Source organism: Bidens hawaiensis, unplaced genomic scaffold (assembly GCF_021521415.1).
Source record: "Bidens hawaiensis isolate Kalapana, Puna unplaced genomic scaffold, B.hawaiensis_p1.1 tig00025770_1, whole genome shotgun sequence".
NCBI lineage: Eukaryota > Viridiplantae > Streptophyta > Magnoliopsida > Asterales > Asteraceae > Bidens > Bidens hawaiensis.
Window position 1 is genome coordinate 148250 of NW_027494124.1, and position 24040 is coordinate 172289.

The following is a 24040-nucleotide window of genomic DNA, read 5'->3' on the forward strand; positions in this document are numbered from 1 at the left end:
ATCAAACCGAAAACCAACGAAACCGAACCAAAAATAACCAAAAATCAGTTGACCGAAATCAATCGAATAGAAAACCAATGAAATCAAACCAAAATTAACATAAACTAAGTTAACTGAAAATCAGTTATTAGTTTTTTTTAGTACCCTCGGTTAACCAAAATTAACCAAACCGAACCGAAAACTGACAAAAGCGAACCGGATTTAACCATAAACCGAAACTAAATTAACAGAAAATCGGTTATCATTTTTTTTGTGACCCTCGTTAACCAAAATTAACCAAACCATTCATATTTTATATATACAAGACAAAAAGAATATTTAAAAATCAATACCATTCCTCAGTCATAATAAAAACCTAATAGAATTGGCAATTAGAATCACCATATATATTATAATCAAAAGTTGAAAGCCAATAATCATTAAAAAAAGATAAGGATGATTCACAGTCCATCATCGCCAAACAAATGGTTAAAGATCATTAGGAATAAACAGATGGGCCAATATAAGGGTTACAGGTTCTTTAATTTTCACTCACATTCATTTGCTGAAAATTAAATTTCATTCCATTTCAACTACTGAAAGTTTATTTTTACAGAACATAATTATCAAGAGTTAACCACAACACATAGATATAAATTCAATCAAAGCATCAAACCCATAAAAACTTACAGCTTCAAGCAGTTGAAATTATTATAAGTACACACTTGCCTATTCTTTTTCAGGCAATTTTGACTTTGACTTCATGTTTAGAAGTTGAATAATTTCTCTAACCGGCAATAACTCTGCAATGAAATCGAAATCACAAGCAAATGTGACTTCAGATTATAATTAAACTAAACTTGAAGATAACTATAAATCATATCATAATCTATGCAATTCCTACATTTTTTTCTATAGCAGAATGCAAAGTATTCTTATGTGGATGCAACTTTATCTCATAGACCTTTGGCCAAAATTTTCCCGTCACTGCAGCAACAAAACCACATATGCTTCGTAGTGGATACAGAATACACACACAAGGGTGTAGTGACACTACGCGAGATTTGTAAAATATATCATGGTGACAAAGTATTTGAATTTATATGTGTATGTGCAGAAAAATTTAAGTGTTTACATGCTTATAAAAGATACTGATGACAATGCAGACATTATATAAAAAATATATAAAAAACACTAACCATGATGACAATGCAGACATTATATAAAAAATATATAAAAAACACTAACCAAAATTTCGCTTGTTATCAGCATCCCAAGCTATTCCATTTAAGACATCAATCTGAAAAACAGTAAATTAGATGAGTAAAAAATGAACCAGCAACTCCATTAATTATTAATATAAATAAAGACGTCAATAACATACTTACATTATACCCAGCGGGTATTAATCCATCGTTAAAATAAAAGTCAAATATTATTTCCAATGCAAAATATATAAAAAGGCAAAAAAAAAAAGACAAAAAAATACTCCTGGTAGTAAATAATATCGATGGTACATTTCTATTACCTTAAATCCTGCAGAAGAATCCATCCCATTACAGTTCCATCTATTGGTGAGATTCTCACTATGCAGTCACTCTGCCAAATGTTCGCCCAAATTTCATTGTTAATGTACTCTAGTTCATTTAGATTGTATACTTCACGATCTTTAAATTTAATAGCATGTTCTTGTATAACTTCACAAAAACAAAGAAAAGGAGACATAATGAAATAATGGAACAAAGTTTATGAAACAGTTAGAAAATTAATTTAGCGATGCAAATTAACCTTCCATTGTGTGAGGATTTATTTTAATAAGGAGGAAGATCCATCACTTCCAAACAGTACTTTCCCATCAGTTGCAAAACCCCATCCATCTTTCATAGACTAAATTTCTCAACCTGCAACATAAAATTATGGCCAGCAAAACGTGTCATGTTAAACAAATCAGTCATGAGAACACATTTAACAAATCGTGTCATTTAAACACACGCACGAACATGCTTAACAAACAGTTATGCGACACAATCCATTTAACATGGTTAACCTATAACAAGATAAAATAAAAGTCATCAAAAACTAAATTCCACATATACTTAAAAAATTAGTAAAGTTTATTATTAATATATTTAACTATTTTAGAAAAGTATATAGTTTGATGAACTGGTTATATAAGCATTTCGTATAGTTAACCCATTTAGCACGATTAGCCCGTTTAACTCAACCCCAACCAGCTTAACTTTGTATTGTGTTAACAGGTCCTATCAAAAATTGACAGCCCTATAGAAAATGTATTTATATGATCACATGTAGACACTTGAAATCGGTTTATAGATGAAGTTGAAGCACGTACTTTGCTTAAACTATGTCTATCATATATGAAACCCGTTTGTGATACAACCTACAAAATCACATAAAATTCTACATTAACAATATATATTCATATTTGGAGCCATAAATATTCATATTAGTTCGTTTAGCTTACTTGTCTGCTCACTTCACCTGTATTGCTTCAGTAAAATAACAATTCTGTCAATTCAAACCTGTCTTCAAGCATATCATCTGCAAGTTACTCAAGTGAATGGTCTTCACAATCATCATTATCAACCTCCTTTATCAAGAAGCAGCGTTAATCCAACGAATAGAATCTCAATAATCTACACATATAAGGAAAAAGGTACCTGCTTAGTAAACCAACTCAGAAATAATCAAAAACCATAAAATTGTCTATAGTTCTAACCAAATCACAAAATCAAATCAATCGAAATGCATAACAAACTGGATAACTGTAACCCCCATATTTTCTGTATTGAATAGGGTCACATGATTTGCATAAATCATCAAATTACAAACCTTAATACGAGTTTATAATAAAGATTACAAAATTGAAGTTGTTACTAACCAAATTCATGATACCTGGTGCACCTGACCCATTTCAAGCAATGATGCAACAATCGTCCTCAGAAAGTTCCACCACCAAACTACCACCCCTGCAACAATCGACGACGACGGCAGACTTCCCCACACCGGAGCGCTGTCATCAACAAACGGCCGCCGCCTAGGGTTTCTTAAATTGAACCCGGCAACAACCGACGATGATGGAGACAACCGGAGGTAAGCCACCGCCAACAGTTCGAATATTGAACCCACCCTACAATTACCATCTGAGATAACTAAATATACAGAGAAGAGATGGGAATAGTAACCGATCAGCATTCATGTAAAACCTAATCGCAATGATGGGGTCGGTTGGATGCTTGAAGAAACCATAATCAATGGAGCAATGAATGTTAGTCTTGGTGGGGTGTGCGCGAACTGAATACAAACGTTTGATTATAATGAGGACCAATTAACTGGGAATGCAGAGTAAAACCTTTTGGATGCATGCCTAGGATTAAACAGTAATTTAAATCATAAAAGGTAGAAGGGTAATTATATTAAACGTGAAGCATTATAAACTTGTACGATACGCTTAAAGAATGAGAAGATGTAATGACAAATTACTTTTTCTGTCAATTTGTTTATTGTTTCTTTTGTCTCTAACCTCTAATTGTGAAATTACCATGTTGTCCATCACTCTTTCTTAATAATATTATATAGATGAATTAGAAATTAAGTGGCATACAAACAAATTGTATGTGACTTGCTAGTGAAATAAATTGAATTGATTAAATAATAATAATAACAAAAACTAAACTTGAGAATTTGAAGAATCTCTGTAGCAGTTCAAATATTAATTATTATTATTATTATTATTATTATTTTGTTTTAAAACTTACATAACAAGTTAAAAACACATGTTAATTAATTGTTGAATATGTTAAGTATAGGGCCCATGTACAAGGAGGTTGGAATCAAGTGTCGGTTAGAATATATGGAAAAGAAATAGAAAGAGAGGTCAGACACAATATATTGAGGGCCGGACAACAATCAGGGACAGAGCCCTACGCAAGGGAAAAGAAGAAGAAATTAAAGAAGAAAGCTTTTGGTTTAGCTAGAGAGCGTCCAGGTTCAACGCCTACTCAACCAAACATTATTATTATTTGGTTTGCTTTTATTGTTTTCTTTATGAATTCAGTTTTGAACTTTATTTATTTGGTTTGTTTTTAAGTATGGTTGTTGGTTAAACCCCTAAGCCATCTAGGTTTATGATGAACTTTTGTTGATGTTGGATTTTAGTTTGGATTTTGCTTTTGTTACGATTTATGATTAAGTAAGAGGTTTCTTGTTATTTATTCGATGCATATGTGTGCCTAGGATTGTTTGACGGGTTTTATTGTTCCACAGTTTCCTTAGTGATTGTCTGTCATATGATAGGATTCTGTTAGGTCATCTATTGTGTGTTTTTGACTAGTTTATGGTTGATATGCAATAAAGCTATAGGAACAATATTAATAAATCAAATAGATCTAAGTGTGCTGCTAATCTAAATAGCTAAGAGGTGATAGATTATATGATAAGTCTTGATTGTTTAAGATTGCTAGATTTAGTTCTTCGTAAGGAGTCCGTCTAGGTTTAATTTTTCAGCCTTGTTTATCTAGTCAAGTGAGTACTTTAAACTACCTTTGATTTCCGCGCTGTAAGGTAGGATTTCTTATAGAGGTACTTATCATAAAATAAATTAGCGACCGCAAGCAAGTCTAATTAAAAGGGTGTTTTTAAGAACTTAATAGAAATCCATAGGTGTCTTCTTGAGAAGGGTCGGGGGTCCTATTTGGGTTTTTTTAAGTGAATAATTTAAGATCCCAGTTCTATAACTTAGCATTTTCCAACTATTTGATAATTGATACATTAGGGATTCTAGCCTAGGTGGTTGTTTATCATTATCTGAGTTAAATCCAAGTTATAAGTTAAGTCGTCTTTAGTTTTATTAATCAATTTAATATTAGTTTAATATTAGTTTTTAGTAAAACCCCCAATAATAATAAATAAATAGACCTGTCTGTAGTTAAGTCTAATTTAGCTAGTTTACGTAATTTAAAGAGTCCTGTGGGTTCAATATCCGGACTTACTTAGTTGTACTAGAGTCGATCGGTTCACTTGCCAGTTAGTAGTTTTAGTTAAGTTAAGAGTCTTGAATTTATTACTTAGTGTCTAGATTAGCGTGTTTTTATATAACTATTTTTAGCACATCAGTGGTGGTGACGGTGGTATTGGTATTGTTGGAGGAGATGATGTTGTTGTTGTTGGTGAAGAAACTGTTGGAGATGATTAAGATGACAGTGATGATGATTAAGAAGAGAGAGAAGGAGAATTTGGTGATGATAAAGACGAGTCAGATGATGATGACGACTCTGATGATGAGAATGATGATGGTGATGGCGGTGATGGCATTGGTGGTGGTGGTGGTGGAGCAGAAGATCAGTCTGCTCCACATGATGATGATGATGATGTTCAAGATCCCTCTGTTGGTAATGCCTCAAAGGAGACAAGGGATCAAGATGTTGCACTGGATGATGACTTTACATCCATTTTTGGTCATAATGTTTTTGCATGTACTGAATCTTAAGTGAAGGAAACACGGTTTGATTTTGATTATGCGGATGACTACCTCAACTACTCACCAAATACAGATATCAGTGATCCTGCCACTACTGATGATCCTGTCTCAACTGTTTTCATAGATGTTATTGTCCTGTTGCTGCTGCCACTGCTGATGCTACTTAGGTCCCGATGCTAAGGAAAAGGAAGTGGCACTGCGTCAATAAGCGTGTCAGTGTCCGATGTAGGAATTACCCATATCATGATGAATCCTTCATCTTGTACTGCAAATGGCATGCGGTAGTGAAAGTTGGGCTATTCGGCATGAAAATGGAGACCTCACCTACATGCACACGCTGCCCCATCTCGACATGAACTATTTTTTAAGGGTAGCAAGTGATGGTATTGGTGAAAAGGGACTTGAGGACTGGTTCAAGATATTTCTCAATAAAGAAGCAGAGGATGACTTCCCGAGATTCAAGCTTAACATGGGAAAGACCTACATGCATCCTACAGATATTGATCCGACAACCGGGAAGAGAAGAAAGGCATGGCGGTACGGAATGCCAAAATACGACCGAGAAGTTTACCATGGAGAACCTTTCATACCCAACACACTTTCAGACTTTATCTGTTGGGATTTTGACGGTGAGACAGGTGAACTGGTGATACATTGCAAGCAGATGCACCCGATTCGTCTATTTGACATGTAGGAGCTTATGGGATTTGATGAAGGAGACATCAAGAAGTTGCATGAGTCTCCACTGCACAGACTCGAAGATCCAGGACGGCCAAGCACAGATTGAATAGTTGAGAAGTTCAACAAGTTTGTTCATCTCTTGTTGAAGATCAACTAGAATATGATTGCCTTGTGTATGATACGGATTAAAGACGAAAGCTACAACATATACTAAATACTAGAGGGAGATTGTTGAGCCTATTTTGTTACACTAAGTCTTTTGTATTTGTTAGTGTATTTCACGTTTGTATGTTATGCTTTTTGACGTAGGCTGTCGCAGTCTACTCAAAAACAATTAATTAAGGACTTAATTACCTATAACTAGTACGGGTAAGTAAGGTCGTCTCCACAGGAACTCAAGGAAAGTGCTAATTTAATATTACTAAGTTAATTATTAAACTAAGGCGGACAGACGATGTCAAGCGGTTTTTTAGAAAAAGATTAAAACTAACAATTACTTAAAAACGATTTGTAAATAATATTAATAAAAGCATTCATTCTAGGTTCGGTTAATGTGACATTCAACTTAATCCCAGATTCGATTATATTGATTACGCAGTAATTACTAAACCTAGTAGTTGGATTGTGATGTCAAATGATACCCTAACCGAATTGATGACACAATGAAACTCGGTTTACCTAATCACCAACTTATGTTTGTTAAAACCAATTAAGAGACAATATTTGATGATAACTAATCAATGACACAAGAGCTTAAACCCTAAATGTTAATGAACACAACCAAACAAATAATGCATTAATTAATAATCCCAAACACAAATTGTTTAAATAATCAATCACAATTTAAGCAAGACTAAGGCAAAAGCTCAATCAAGCTCATAAACATTAAACATATCAATCTGGTCATAAGTTAAAATACACAAAAACCTACCCTAGAATGAACAAGAAACTTAGCCAAGCATCGACATATCGATTATATCACTAATCTTGATGAACATGCAATCCCGAGATAAACCGGAAGCTTCGGGATGGTGGGAAATCGCCTTAGCACAGCTCTTCTGCCTCTGGAAGTCGTTATTAGCCGAATGGGGAGGTTAAGGGGTTTAAATAGGGAAAACCTAAATTTTTGGCCGGCTTAAGCATCTTCGCGTATCGCGAAGATGTCCTGTCTTGCTTCTTCACGTATCGCGAAGGACAAAATAGTCGCGGCCGATTTTCTGCAACTTCGCGTATCGCGAAGTTGCCCTTCTTTGCATCTTCGCGTATCGCGAAGATGTAACTTTTCAATATTTTTTATTTTCTTTTCTTGACTGGCTCGTGATGCGTGCACTTCCAATCTTTCACTTCTCGATCTTCATTCCAAGCCCGTAAATATCCTCGTTAAGCTCCAAAGCTTCCAATATCCTGAAACACGTAAACAATGCTTGAAGTACCAATGTTTATTCATTTATTTACCTAAATATAACTAATTAATATATAATAATAACTAATTTTTACCCAACCATCACTTTTGTTTCCTTGTTTGTGTATGTTTGGGCCCGAGGCCTTGCAAACAAAAGCAAAATGGGAATTAACAATAAAAGGATGCATGGCATGCCTTAACCTATAAAAGGTGAAGCATGGCCATGCATACAACAACCTTTTGCAAGAATACACTCTCTCTCTCTCTCAACCTTATCTCTTAAAGTTTCCATAATATGAAATAACTCAAACACAACTCAAGATCCGAGATCTTGGTTAAGTTGTTGGTGATTTTCGCTAACCAGCAACCGTGATTGATTCAAGAACAAGTTGTGAGATCCGTTTGAGGACTTGGACCTACAGGTTTTATAAATATTTTGCCAATACTACTGGTGTATGCCTATATCATATTAGGTTACTACTAACCACACCAGTTGGGCCGTGAAGATCAAACTGATTCTCAACTTCCATGGACTTTGGGAGTTAATCGATCCAGGAACAGAAACAGATCAAAAGAGGAACAATGTGGTGATAGTGTTCTGAACCAACCCCAACTCTTCATCCCAACTTAATCAATTAAGTAGCCCAATTCAAATGGCCAATCTAGTTGAACGATCATTATAAAAAGAGCGATAACAATAGACGATAGTACATTAAAATTGTTAGAAATTGGTTAATATGTTCTCCTCGTCTCTCTTTCTATAATATGTTTCCCATCCCCTTCTATGTTATTGTTTTGATTTCTCATAATAATCGTTCTATTGAATCAATCGAATACCGTACTAACTTCATAGTTGATTAACTCTTCGTTGTGTCAATTTGAATACACTACAAGTAGCATATATATTTCAAGCCCGAAAAAGCTCGTGTTGCAACTTTCTTGGTTTACCAAAGTTAAGGGAATTTGGGATACTTTGAAGAATTGTTTTGTTAGTGTTGAAAGGGTTATGGAGGTGAGGCTAAAGAAAATCAAATCAAAGTTCGAATCTCTAATCATTAGGGAGGGCAATAGGTCTGATTTGAGATGGTTTTAGGTACTCCCATCCGCATACCCAATTATAAAAGTTTTTCTCATACCCGGCCTAAAACCGTCGAGGATCAAGAAATTACGCATTGGTTATTAGTCATACATACTAGCAGGTTTAAGATATATTATCTTGTATATTTTATATTGTATATACTTAAAATAAATAGAACATATTACAAACAATATATACTTAACATAAATCTGGTTTTAGGAATATATACTTGAAAAGAATTAAAAAAAAAAGGAAAATCACGTGGGACTTATAATCGAGTATATATGTATACTTTATCTGGTATTGGGTTGGATAAATGGGTACATACCCACGAAAGTATTTAAAAAAAATCTCATACCTAGTGCCTTACGCTATTACCTGAACTATACACGTCCTAGATGCTTCTAATACTCTCATCGAGTTCAGATTTTGTGCCATCCCTACTAAAGATTAAGTATAACGAGTCTCTTGATAGCATTGAGTCCATGAATCAAGACAAAATATTGGTTCGAAAGTTTTGTGTTTTATACCAGAAAAGTTCATGCAAATTGTGGCTGTGATTGAAAAGTTTGTTGATCTTAAAACGACACCATTTCAAGAAGTTCTTCGGAGATTGAAAGTTTCAAGGAATGCATCAAGAAGCCAACTAAGGAAGAGGTTATGCATGGTAAACTACTACTCTCCAATACAAATACAAAAGAGAAGGTTAAGGAAAATAGATGCGAACATTGTGGTTGTGGCATTGGGAGTTCAAACTGTGAAGACCTAAGATGCCAAGGTGGAGGTAGGGGGTTCGGGAAAGGTTGAGGTAATGGTAGGTTTCACCGGATAAAATTCATAGATGTTTCAAGTGTAATGAACTCTTGTACTTTTGCGAATGAATGTTCAAAGTGGGAGAAAAATGATGATTATGTGAATTTGATTCAAGAAGATGGTTGGAGTTAATGGTAAAAATTCATATGTGAAGGGGTTGCTAATGCGAGTGAAGTTCATAAGGGCATATTAGTCTTTTCTAGTTTATTAGTTAATTTAGTTATTTATTCTATTTGTTGAAGTTTAGGCTTAGCTAATGTGGAAATCTCTCACTTGTGGCCAGTGATAGGAAGGCTTAGGGCTCTCTAGTGGAGATTCAAGTTCAATCCCTATTTGTGTCACTTTGAGTGGATATGGCAATGGAGGATTTGAGCAATGTCTTGCGAGGTTGCCAGTTTGGATCCCGAGCGCACCCGTCTTTTCGTCTCACTGTTTGTTACACTAGAGAGTTCTGCTATTGTAGCGGCACAACAGCTGCCAAATGGCAGCCGACGGTATGATTTCCCGGAGGAATGCCAAAGCCAAACTCTGCAGCTAGCGTGGGGTCAGTTAAGACAACATAGTCCGGCCAGAGTGGGGCAACGGGACTCTTCAAATTGGAGAGTACGGTTGCCTAAATACAAAAATGAAAGTCAGCGTTCTAAAAAAAATATAAATATGGATTTAATTTAGTTTATCTTTAGAATTTGAATAATTCCTATTAGTTAGTAAGTAGAGTTTTAGTTGGTTTCAGTATGGTTTATTAAATAATGGTCTTGTTTTCTAATTATTACCAATCAATGAAAGTGGTATGGTATGGAGCTAGCTATCGTCTAGTGGTAGGATATCTGCCCCAACAAAAATGGCGTGGGTTCAAATCCTAACAAGTACAAAGTTAAGTTTGATGGATTCTAACAAGTACAAAGTTAAGTTTGATGGATTTTAGATGTAAAAACTTTTGTCACAAAAATGGATCAATAAAGATTTTTGTTAATTCTTTTGGTTTAAACAATTCCAATCAGATTGGTTTCAAAAGTGCAGCAACTTTTTCTTCATTTATTTCTGTTCAATGCAAAGCTTACTGCTAAGTTTTTGGGGCTGCTTTTCAATCAAGGCGGTTGATATCCATCAATAACTGCCCCTCTGAAGGGTGGTAATGACGGTCTATGGTGTCGATTGGCGGTGTCTGTACAAAACATAAATATTTGCAAGTCTCATGTCAGTTATGTGGTTGAATTCAATAAAGAATCCTTGTATATTAAAGATCAAATATCATTTATACTCAACAAAAACATCATAAAAGTTTCTCAGCATTGTGCATAGATGACAAAACAACAGTAAATATGATAGACATCTGCATCCCAACTTTTGGTACAACAAACCAGATAACAACAATATAGGATGCAAATTTCGATCATTATATCAGCTGTAAGCTTCTACAGATCCATTTACATAGTCTGCACAAGTATCCTTCTAATCTGAAAGGTATGGCTTTAGTTATTCTGAACTATCGTCCAGTTAAAGTCGTCATCGTTACGTCATTTACACTGTCAAGCTCTCTTTCCATTGTAGAAAATCCTGCTCCAATCAAAGACCTACCTGCATAAAAACCAGGTTCGTCGGGTTGGCGTACTGTAACAAAATTATCGCCTTGTTGCATGTTGACAACCTCAGACATTGTAGGCCGGTCTTCAGGCTGTTTTTGGACACATAACAAACCAATATGTATACACTTTATCACCTCATCCTCTTGAATGTTTGACTCAACTAATACAGGGTCCATTAGTTCTAGGGGTCGTCCTGCAGTCCACAACTTCCATGCCTGAAATAAAGATTAATCAAAATTATGTGAAATTGAAGCTACATGAAATGAATAATATGGGTTTTCCCTCTTAACAACCAAGAAATGTAACATAATTTAGGTACTTACATGACCTAGCAGGTTTAGATTATGATCAGGATGATGAAATCCCCAATTTTTTTTCCCACTTATTATCTCCAAGACCAAAACACCAAAGCTATACACATCTGACCTCCTCGAAAAATGGCCGTTCATTATGTATTCTGGAGGCATATAACCACTTGACAAAAGAAAGTAGTTTAGATTCAATAGATGAGAGTTGTATTTTCTCATGGAAAAGTTAGGCAGAGGTCTAGAATGCATTCTTACTGTGTTCCAATTACTCGGTTTGTCATTTCCTCTTTCTCACTTGCGAGAATTCTTGCCAATCCAAAGTCCGAAATCTTGGGGTTCATATCTCTATCGAGCAAAATATTACTTGCTTTTAAGTCACGATGTATTATTCTGAGTCTAGAATCGTCATGGAGATACAAAAGCCCTTTTGACACTCCTTTGATAATCTTGAAACGAACATCCCACATTAAGAGCCTTCTCTTGACTTGATCTACACATTTCAATGAATTAAAGAAAAAAAACACAATTTATAAAAAGTAGGTTCAAAGTTTAAATTCGAACGACTATTTTACCAAAAATGATTTGGTCTAGGCTGTGGTTTGGGAGGTATTCATATACTAGTATTCGTTCACATCCTTCAATGCAATATCCCAAAAGCTTCACAAGATTCCTATGCTGAAGCTTCGCTATCAAAGTGACTTCATTCTTGAATTCCCGAATGCCTTGCCAAGAACCGTCGGCTAATCTCTTTACGGCTACTTCCTCTCCCCGAGCTAATTGACCCTGAAAATGAATAATGCTATTATTATTATTATTATTATTTACAGTACGACTTAAAATCATTTGTTTTTCAATTTCTCTTGAACTGCAGCATATATTATATAATAAAGGTTACCTTATAGACCCTACCAAACCCTCCTTCTCCAATCTCATTAGAACTAGACCAGTTATTAGTCGCAGTGGCGATTTCATCCAAATCAAAGAAATGAACATCTGAATCTTCCTCTGGAGATATAAATTCTGTAAATGCATTGTGTTCCTGTACTGATGCTAAATACAATGAAGCAAATTTAGAGAACACAAATGGTATGGGAAATAAGAATATGTAGGATATATATGAAAGATGAAATGAGTAGTACCTTTTTTCTTCGATTTTTTCCGCTTACAAACAAACCTAATTATAACAGCCAGTACAAGTAAAAAAGAAATTGTAGACAAGACAACAATAGCCACAAGCAATAGTACTTTCTTCCTCTTCTTGTGCATGATAGAATCTGATTGTTAAATCATTTCAATGAAAATTAATCAAGTCGAATATAACATTCTCAAGGGACTTACGTTGTCTAGCAGACATCAATACGCACCTTAATGTTTTCTTTTGATTTACAAAGGCAGCAAAACGAACTATATAACATAAATTCAAGCCAAGTATAGTGCTAGGCTAGCGCTACAAAGAGAAACACGCACACATGAACTGGAACACCGTTAATGACTGTGTTCATATAAATTCATGTGATATTTTTGCTTCAAATGACAGTTACAGATGATGGTCAACCATTATCAATTGACACGCACAGAAAAGTAGTTTAACGCTATATGAAAGTTCATCATGTTTTAAGACAACAAGATATAACTGAAGAATACCAATTGATTTGTGATGCCTGTTTTGCTATGATGGTGGTTTATTTTTGCATTACCAATGGTACTTATTTTGTAGTTTATAAGTCAATGAAGATAACCAGAAAATGTTCTCTTCAGTTAATTAAGTTTACAGGAAAAATACTGATTACATAAATTGTTAGGCTATATATACATCACGTTCACCATATTATGTTTTAAGTAATTTTACCTTAAGTACATTCTGGATCCTACGATTTTCTCGAAATGGGTATGTATGCAGTGGATTGATCACTTGGGGGTATTTTCTTGGAATTGCTTCACAAATGGGGTTATTGCCAATTTAATTGCTGACAGGATTCTTACAATGTAGGATTTTCATAAGTGTGTAAGGATTTGTTGGTAGAAGGTAAAGCTATCGCCAAATGGTTTGGCAATAGGTTTTGCACTGTCAAATCAGTTGTACAGGTCAGTGTGAGAGATCTCTTGAAAAGCAGCTACTGCCAATTGAATTGGCGATAGGTTTTGTGTCTAGTCACATCATCTGGTAAAGCATTGGAAATCTCAAACCGACAAATCCTCACAATACATATATTGTAAGACACCTATCGCCAATTAAATTGGCGATAACCCCATTTGTGAAACACTTGCTCTTATGCCCTCGAATGATGTACCATTGCCTACATACCCATTTATGAAAAAAGATTCAGATCCTGCATTCCCTTAGAAATGTCCAAAGGAATTTCTAACTCATGTTTTATTTCAAGAACTTGCATATGTAATATACCTAGCTCGATGTGTGACATGCGTATGTAAAGATCATTTCCACCTCCATGAATCACGCGCAAATCATTGAGATCATCAAACCAAATCACACAAATACTCCCGTTGCCATACATGTTCAAGATAGCGTATGCCATACAGTTGCATTCTTTTGCACACTTGTTCTCACATTCATTGGTGCTTAAAGCACCCCAGACAGTTGAATTATCAGGCAATTTCATTTGTTCATACTTCAAAAATCCATCTCCCTTGGAGCAATTAAGATCATATTTCCGCTTGCATCCACTTGAGCACTCAAATCCACACCAATCGACCGATGAAATTGCCATGAAACCATGTTCCAAGCATCTACAACTTGGATCATCACTATAACATATACTATACGAACCACATGATCCAATCCGGTCACAGTATTCTTTGTTTAGTGTCAGAATTGTTAGCCATCCATCATTCTTGCTCTTCCACCAAAGGAACTCAAGGCTACCAAGTGGACTCAAGACAAACCTTAATAACATGGACTCATTCAGGGGTTCAAATTTAAAAAACACTTCATCATCATGAAACCACAATGTGGTTGACATAACCGGATTATCCTTCAGATAATTCATACCACTAAACATATGTCCATCCCACGGCCCCCATCGCGAAAGTCTAACCCCGTTTTCCTTTGTGAGAACCAACTGGGGACCTTGAACCAACTTGTCAAACCCGAACTTGAAATCACCATCCGATGGATCGTCTTTTTTTCTCCATGAATTGATCGCACTGTATCTAAGCTTGGACCCATAATCCAAACTGAGTTTCATCCCAGGCAACAATGTATCACCAGGAAGATTAAAGCTTTCCCAGAAATTATCTCCACAAGATGAATTATCACAATCTCTAACAACAAGATTCCCAGAATCCAAAAGCTGCATAACCGGTTTGCGAGCCGTAGAATGAGAATAACCTTTGGGAGCTTTCCTCCATATGACTCTTTTACTAGCATCTTGTATTATAAGAACCCCATAGTCATTTAACACCACATGAACTCCCGTGGATGCTCTTCGGACCGGCCTTCTTCGATTAGCTACCCAAACAACAGTGAGAGGTGCTATGTTTTTGTACCAAATCCCCAAAAACTTTATATCTTTGCATGGATTTGTAGGGCAGAAGAAACCCAATTCAAATCGTTGATTTTTCGATACTAATGTATCACCATCGTAGAGGGGTTCTGCCATACCGAGGCTAGAATTGATGGTTTTTGTTAAACTGGAAACGGTGTTAATCGGAGAAGCATTTGATGCTGAAATGTAGAGGGCTGTAAATACCCAATAATAAGCAACCATTTTTGGGTATTATTTATTCTTTTATACTTAATCGAGTAAGAAATCGAAGAAGATTTTCTGATTGGATGTTGACCCTTTGATTCTTTTACCCTAAATTACAGACTGCAGACTGCACGAGGGGAGTGAGTTTTCTCAGGGTTGACATTTTTCAAAGTACCATAAAGAAATAAAAAGTCAATTTTGTTCAAGAAAATATATTAAAAGTTTTTCAAAATATATTAATTAGGAAAAAAAAAAAGAAAGCTTGCCATCTTAGAAATGGTAGCTATGGAGATCGAATGTAAGTAATAAGAGAAAATACTAAGGGAAAGTATGAAAAATTACAAAGAGAAATTACTAAGAGAATTTAGTATGAAAATTTTATTACCTATATAAGCTTGATTCACATCATAAAATTAGGGCAAAATTCCTGAAAGAGTTGTGCATGATTCCTCTTTCCTCAAAAGAAATTCTTTGGGATTGTTTGAGACTTCTAATTTGGTATACATTCATCGCAGTATGTTGTAATTTCTGCGAAAATGATGTTATGATGCGCACAAAAATAATTGACGGTGAAGAAAATTATGCGAAGATGAAAAGGGGAAACAAAAGTAAGATGCAAACTCGAAACTTTGACTTTGATTCTAGCGATTATAGCAACAATGGCTTTAAGAGAGTCCACCGATTCTTTGACAGATGCAAGACGGAATTCTTATGTTAAAGGTGATTATTATATAGGAAACGATGAGCTGGAACTCTTTAAAACGTCAGCGACCAGATTTTATATGTAAAAGGTGAGTTATTCTAGAGGAAACGGTGAGTTAAACTCTCTAAAACATCATCAACCGATAAAAAAAAATTAGGAAAACCTTTATTATTATTATTATTATTATTATTATTATTATTTAAAAATACATGATCTTACGCTATGTAAAAAACTTCCAACAACTTTTAGGAGAAAAACCTTTTAAGGGAATATATATATATATATTTTTTACATTTACAGTATGTAAAAAGTTTGCACGGCCTTTAGACTCATATGCTGTAATGAATAATGTGATCTTTTGATCATTTATTATTATTTTTTTTATTTTAATTGTAGTTGAGAAAACTTAGTCAACAAGAATGAAATCCTCCAAAATCCAACAAATTAAGTTGACTATTGGAGCCTAATTAAGGTAAAATAGTGATATAACAAAATCATGAATCCTCATTATGAGCATTTTTGTAATTTAAAATAACTAAGCATTTAAATACTTCAATATGTTCTTTGCAATAAATACCACATATATTAATATTAAAACACCAAAATATATAAACAATATGTAATATATATCCAAAATTTTTATCTGTTAGTTGTTAATTATTTGTCATTGACCTTCTGATCCATAGCATATGGGCGATGATTAAAACTTTTGATTTTATGATTTCAAGTTTAAAACATGACTTAATAGGATTATTTCATAATGACGGTTTATTCTTGATGGTATTCTTGAATGAATTAGTTACAGAGTGTTAAAATCAGTATGGACAGTCGTTAACTTGTCTTATACAGGCTCATTCGAATATTAAGGGTAGTCCAAACATTTTTAAAAAATGTTAATTATTTATTACCCACTTTTTCTGATATATTAATTAAATATGCATCATATGGAGTACCATCAATGTCTCAAATGTGAATCCATTGATATATATAAATAACAAAGTTTGAATGTTAATGGTGAATTAAATGCTTTAGTACGAAAATCTTGTTACGTTTATAACTTTAGGTTGGTAAATAGTCTAATGAATATTTGGACCATAGAACATTATTATTGTTGTTGTTGGTGCTGCTGCATATAGCCCGTGTATTCTTTAACAACACTCTTAAATCACATCTTTTTATTTTTAACTATTTACTATTTAAGTAGTGTATTATATTTATTTATAGAATTTTTAAATAAAATTAGGTCTTAAATTTCTTATAGTTATCTAGTGGTACCCCTTATAATAAATGTAAGGTTGTGAGTTTAAATTCTTACAAATACAAGATAAAAATGAAATTTTATTGTTAAAAAAATAGTTGTCTAATTTTATTTTATAATTATGTAATTTAAAAGTTTAATATCAATTTATATATTTGCAGTGAATCCATTAAAGTAAAACTAGAATATATATCTAATAATTCAATTAAATTTATATAAATAAAATGTGTATATAAAATATAATACCTCAAATGATAAAATAAATGTAATTAAATTACTTTTCAAATGAGGGCCGATGGAATAACTATTTATTATTTATTATAATGAGAGGATTGAAAAATATTTATCAAAATGATTAATTTTTTTTAATATTCTTTGTCTAACTTCTAAACCTTACGAGGATAAAACAAATTCTATTAAAATAATTTTTTAAATATTTTACATCTTCTTTTGGTATTTGTAACAATGTTTACTGTTTAAAGATTTATAAAATAAAATAATTTTTTATACATAAAATGGCCTTTTAACAAAAATAAATAAATAAAAAAATATAAAATTTAGAAAAAAAAATTTGAAAAACGATTTTATGTTTTATTTATTTAGATTTTGCCTTTGAATTAATACATTTAAAATCAAATATATACATACTAGATTTCATCCTCCGTATTACGGGGGGTTGTTTTACACTATTCGTTTTTAATATATATATATATATATATATATATATATATACATATATATATATATATTTGGATTTTAATTTTATTTAATGTAAGAAAGTTAATAATTAATATACTTGAGGTTTGATGATAAAATGGTTTTACAAATAAATGATATGTTATAATCTGGTTTAAAAGCTATCTTGGTTTGGTGATACCCATTACCCGTTTATTTTCTTTATTATAAAAGTGTTTATTAATTATAAATAATATCTTTTTTTAAATAAAATAAGATATTAATTTTTAGTATACCCCTATTTTATAGGATTTTCATCTCAAATATTTGATAAGATTAATTTTTAATATAATGAGATGTTATAACCCGTTTTAGAGCTATCTGAGTTTGGTGGGACCTTTACCCGTGAATTCGGGTCAAATGCATGAGAAGCCTTCATTTACAAATAAAGCAATCTGATGGCTTGAGAGAATGGTTGTTTTACATTTTTTGTTTTTTAATATTTGTTTTTTGGATTTTAATTTTCTTTATTGTAAGAAAGTTATAATATACTTAGGGTTTGATGATGAAAGGGTTTTATAAATAAATGATATGTTATAACCCGCTTAAAAGCTATCTGGATTTGGTGACCCATGACCCACTTATGTTTTTTTTACTATAAAATTGTTTATTAATTATAAATAATATCTTTTTCGTTTTAAATTGGATATTAAATTTTAGTATATCCATATTTTATACGATTTTCATATCAAATAATTGGTAAGATTAATTTTTAATTTAATGTGATGTTATAATCCGTTTAAGAGCTATCTGGTTTTGATAAGACCCATACCCATGAATTTGGGTTAAATCAATGAGAGACATTCATTTAAAAATCAAGCAATCCGGTGGCTTCCATAAGAGGGGGGGGGGGCGACCACATCCCGACACGTGGGATTTTAGGGGTTTCATTTACACACACACACACAAGATTTTATCCCCCGTATTACGGGGGTTGTTTTACATTATTCGTTTTTAATATATATATATATATATATATTTGGATTTTAATTTTTTTTATTGTAAGAAAGTTAATAATAAATATATCTAGGGTTTGATGATGAAAGAGTTTCATAAATAAATGATACGTTATAACCCGTTTAAAAGTTAGCTGGATTTGGTGACCCATGACCCACTTACGTTTTTTACTATAAAATTATTTATTAATTATAAATAATATCTTTTTCTTTTTAAATTATATATTAAATTTTAGTATATCCCTATTTTATAGGATTTTCATATCAAATAATTGGTAAGATTAATTTTTAATTTAATGAGATGTTATAACCTGTTTAAGAGCTATCTGGTTTTGTTAAGACCCATACCCATAAATTTGGGTTAAATCAATGAGATGCCTCCATTTAAAAATCAAGCAATCTGGTGGCTTCCATATAAAGGGGGAGTGACCACATCGTAGCACGTAGGATTTTAGGGGTTTCGTTTATATATATTATAGATATATGGAAAGGATAATTATAGAAATTTTTTGAGTTTTAAGAAATTAATGTAACAGTTTTTTTATTAAATGTGATAAATGTATCTTATAGTTAATAGGAAAAAGTTTTTTGATTTATGTTTTACACGAATCAAAAACTATAACAGACTTAAGGAACTGTCACATTACACTGTTTCGTTGTAATGTAACAATTCGTTATACCTATTTCACTTTTTGAATCGTTTTAAAAAAGTAAAATTTTTTTTCTAATATATGTAAAATACATATAATAAACATTTTTTTTAAATTGTATCGAGTTCTCAGTTGAACTCAACCATCTCTCTCTATATATATGTGTGTGTGGTTAATTTCATACGAGAAGTGATTTTAGTACGAGAAATCAATATGAATCACTAATTTAGTTATAAGTTTTAAATGTTTAAAAATTAATAAAAAAAGGTTTTAATTGCAACGTTAAATACATTTGCTCCTCAATTAACATAACTAATCAAATAAAAATAATTAAGAAAATATAATTCATATATTTTTAAACTTATTTTTCTTCCATCTTGAGATTTTTTCTATACAACTACAATTTATTCATACATTACAATTTCTTCCTATCTAATAGCAATTTCTTCCAACTCAATTTAGCAACATCTATGAACGTGTAACTTTCTTTTAGTAGTCATTAATGCATACCTACAAAAAACATTGTGATGAATAAAACAAAAAATATATATCATACACGTGTCCATTAAATATTACAAAAAATGTACAACTTACACAAATCATATAACTATACAAGTTATGAGAAAAATAACATAAAACATACACAAAAATATGCAATCCACACATGAAATTCAGTGTGATAGTTATATAAACTACACAAAAATACATATATTCGACATGTGGACATTAAATATTGACAAAGATATACAACCTATACAAAAAGATATAACTTCACTTATGTTTTTGTATAAAAAATAATAATGTATACAAAACATCTAACAAACATAGAAATTTCTGCATCAACAAGTATATATAAATTACACGAACATGAATATAACCTACACATGTGTGTATTAAAATAGTAAAACTGGATTTTAATATTCCAAACTCTGAGGAATTGACCAATATTAATCTCAACTAACAATCTAGCTATGACAATCTCAACTTTCATTTTATTACTAAGGCTGAGGGGTGTGGGGCTTCAACGGGGGCGCTAGAGCCCCTCCGCTCGCGCCCCCAGGCGCTAACACCACACCACCGGGGCACTAGCGGGGGCGCTAACGGGGCGCTAGCGCGAAAAACCATGCAGGCGTGAGCCTGTTAGCTGGAGAAGAGAGAGAAAAGCACGGGATTTGATGGTTTTTTGACCGTTGGGAGCCGAACAAACCCAAAAAAAAAGTATTTTTCCTATATAATTATACCCCATTAAAGCCCCCCACACCAGGGCCAGGGGCTCCAACGGGGGCTCCAACACCCCCCTTATCCAGTTTCTCTCTCTGCCACACGTCATAATATTATTGGTTGGAGCCCCCATTAAAGCCCCCCACACCCCTCAGTCTAATAACAACCCAATACAAACATATCATTAACTCCATTTATTTTTTATTTATTTTTTAATGACTTGACGTGTGATGTGTCAGTTACTTTGATCATTTGATCTAATTCCCCACACCCACCCACCTTCACCTTTCTTCTCTGATCACCATCGCTGCTCTGGCAACCATCGTCGCTCCGGCCACCACCACCTTTCTTTCCCGGCCACCGTCACCTTTCTTTTCCGACCATTACCATTTCCTTCCCCCATCTCTCTCTCTCTCTCAATCCTTGATTAAAGTCCATTACAACCAACCATCTTGTCGCCGTCATCATATATGAAAATGATCGGGTACCCCTCTTGCCTGAAACAGCCTCCCACCAACATCTGAATGACAAAATGAGCTAGGAACAAGTCTTGAATGGGCTTGATTTAAAAATCTAAACCACATACGGGTTTGATCAGGTGGTAGATTTGCTTAGATCCGATTCAGGTGTACTCAGATGGTCGATTTGTGTGTGTCTTTGAGTGGGGGTTGTAAGTTTTACCACAGCAAAATGTCAGAGAGGGTTTCCGGCTAAATGTAAGGTGAGTGAAGAAGTAGGTCCCAGCAGAGCCCAGTTGGACCCGGAAGACTCACCTTGAAGAGGGACGTCTGCGCAGAAACCAACTGGATCCGCAGGACCCACCATGCTCAGAGACGTGACGTCCTTACGCGCAGTACGCAAGCTGTTCCCGCAGGAAATGCCTCCCAATGGTAAAGTACTCTGCCTGTTCCCGCAGCTGCGGATACAAGCCATCAGGGAAGGCCACCCGCGCAGCAAGGCTACACGCACAAGGCACTTAGCTCTCAATCACTCAGTTGTCACCTGAAGGAATGAGCAAAGCCGGGAACAACCCCGCACAAAGGCGGGAGGGGGAATACTCCCGCCCAAAAGCCAGTCCGTACGATACGGGAAGATCTTTTGTACTGTACCTGACGAGGTATGGGCAAAAGATCTGACTAAAGATACGACAGCTTATTGACAACAGTATGGCGAGCAGCATGCTCTTGTACTGTATGTCACTATTAGCCGCTGCCTACTCACCAACTCCTGTCATACCACGTGCATAGCCGGAAGTTGGTGGAAAAGGAATAGTACACAGCAGGCCTGGTCATTGTCAGCCGCTGCCTACCCACCAACTACCAGCAGGGCACGTGCGTAGGCCACAGTTGGTAGAACAGGAATACTATTCAGCCGGCCACACCTCCTTGGAAACCTACCTTCGGCTATAAATACCCCAAATGGTATGATCATCTCATCTTATCTTGTATCTGATATATTATACCTGATATCTGCTCTAGCAATCTCTTAATATATATTTATATTCAAGAGCAATCTAGTCTGATTCTCACGCCGGAGGGTGGTCACAAGGAGGAACCCCCCCTTCTCAGTGACGAGCTCACGGTGTCTGTTTTGCAGGTTATCAGAAGAACCATCTTTGCCGGGTCTAACCCCTCGTGGGAAACATCTATCTAACCCCCAGGTTACCCGTAACCTGCCCGGGGTCCGGTTAGTGTTTCTTCATTGGCGGCATCCGTGCATAAAAGCTAGAACTTCATTTCTTTTCAGTTTTTTCAAACTTCTGGAAAGATGGTTAGAGAAACTCCGGTAACCACAACCCCACCTACTGGGGGGAATACCGGCGATTACACAGTTCTTACGAACACTACCCCGGTTACCCAAGCCGGGGCAAGTGCAGTAAATGTTACGAACACTACCCCAGTTACCCAAGCTGGGGCAAGTGCAGTAAATAATCGCTCACTGGGATTCACCGATACCCAGTTAGAGAAACGAACAAGACTCCCCCGCCAAACACTCGATGAAGTTAAGGCATGGGCGGAGGCACGTCAGAAGGAATTCCAAGCTGAGTTGGACGAACGCTTGCGTTCCGTCCAACAGGCTGACGAATTCGAAGAATACTTGGACGATGACTCGGAGGAATCCGACACCGACGCGAACCCTCGCCATAGGGCAAAAGGGAAGCGTAAGGAAACGGACTCCCAACCGAGAAGGCGTTTTGGAGAAGCCTTCAAACCAAAAAACACAGGTGGAAATCCACGTGACTTCTCCAAAACATTCAGACCAACTGTGGCAAATGCGGGAACGTCCAAATTTGCAAGGGACATTGCGGAAGCAATCGCCCCAAAAAGTGCCAAACAGATGTCCAACATCGGCACTTATGATGGTATATCTGATCCAGACGATCATTTGAACAGGTTCATAGCGGGGGCAACCGTCAGTAGTTGGACGGAACCTACGTGATGTTACATGTTCCAAATGACGCTTGTTGGGGCTGCTAGAGCGTGGTTCGATCGTCTACCGGTCCACCACATCTACGGTTGGGAAGACTTCCAGCAAAAGTTTAGCCAACACTTCAGCCAGCAAAGAAAGTATACCGAGGAGCAATGGACAATCCTCAAATGCATTCGAGAGGAAGATGAATCTTTGCTAGACTTCATCACTCGCTTCAACTCAAAGAAGCTTAGTCTGGGTAATATCAGCGAAGATCTTGTTCGCGCTGCTTTCATCCAGGGCTCGAACGGAGCTCATCCGCACCTTAACGGGTAAAGATGGCATGCCATCCACATGGGATGCCATCATGACAGCAGCTAAACGCTTTGCGGAAACGGAGAAGCAACTGGGTAGAGATCTCCCCCAGAGCACAAACCTCTACACCCAGAAAACAAGAGAAGACAACGTCCTTACCGCCCGACTAAACAAAAAGCGGAAGCTAGGCATTTGGCAGTCAAGGGTAAACTTTGACACCTCATCCGGCTTGCAACATCGGTTAGGCGGAAGGGATAACGTACAGTCGAACCAGAACTCCAGATGGACACCACTCACCAAAAGCGTCACCGAGATATTCGCCACTGAGGAGCTCCCATGGCCAAAGGCTCCAATAATCCGACATCGTCATAATGCTGATCGGAGCAAATACTGTGACTTTCACAGGACAAAAGGCCACAACACTGAAGAATGCACAGACGTAAAGGACATGGTCGAAGCATTTGTCAGAGATGGGACGCTCGCGCACCTCGTGGCGCAATGAACGCTGAGCAGGCTGATGCGTGTAGAACCCCAGCTGGGGAAAACACGAATAAAATTGCAGCTTCAATGTGGAGACTACATGCTACGTAAAGAACGAGATCCCGAACCAGGTGCATATCGGCTCGATGGCACTCCCATCCCAACAACATGGAAGGGAGCTCAATTACACAGTTTGCATGTAGATCAATTCCAAATTTGTAAAGAAAAGGCCCAGAGCCACTTCTAATGGAAATGA

General features: G+C 35.3%; 1 protein-coding gene and 1 pseudogene across 1 annotated transcript; both read right to left on the reverse strand.

Annotated features, from left to right (window-relative positions):
- Positions 1–868: 868 nt before the first annotated feature.
- On the reverse strand, positions 869–3195 carry LOC143572212 (glutaminyl-peptide cyclotransferase-like; annotated as a pseudogene).
- Positions 3196–10575: 7380 nt separating this feature from the next.
- Positions 10576–15132, reverse strand: LOC143572208 (G-type lectin S-receptor-like serine/threonine-protein kinase At4g27290). The gene is made up of 7 exons (XM_077057429.1): positions 13752–15132; positions 12487–12621; positions 12243–12397; positions 11920–12130; positions 11603–11837; positions 11363–11513; positions 10576–11254 (listed from the first exon to the last, which is right to left on the reverse strand). The coding sequence occupies exons 1-7, from the start codon at positions 15073–15075 to the stop codon at positions 10940–10942; spliced, it is 2526 nt and encodes an 841-aa protein (XP_076913544.1). The 5' UTR covers positions 15076–15132; the 3' UTR covers positions 10576–10939.
- Positions 15133–24040: the final 8908 nt, after the last annotated feature.

Excerpts from the sequence above, each read along its gene's own strand:
- LOC143572208 (XM_077057429.1), bottom strand. The coding sequence starts at position 15,075 with ATGGTTGCTTATTATTGGGTATTTACAGCCCTCTACATTTCAGCATCA. Across the intron at positions 12,622-13,751 it reads CATGTCACACATCGAGCTAG|ATTCTATCATGCACAAGAAG; the intron begins GTATATTACATA and ends TTTAACAATCAG. Across the intron at positions 11,838-11,919 it reads CCTAGACCAAATCATTTTTG|ATCAAGTCAAGAGAAGGCTC; the intron begins GTAAAATAGTCG and ends TGAAATGTGTAG.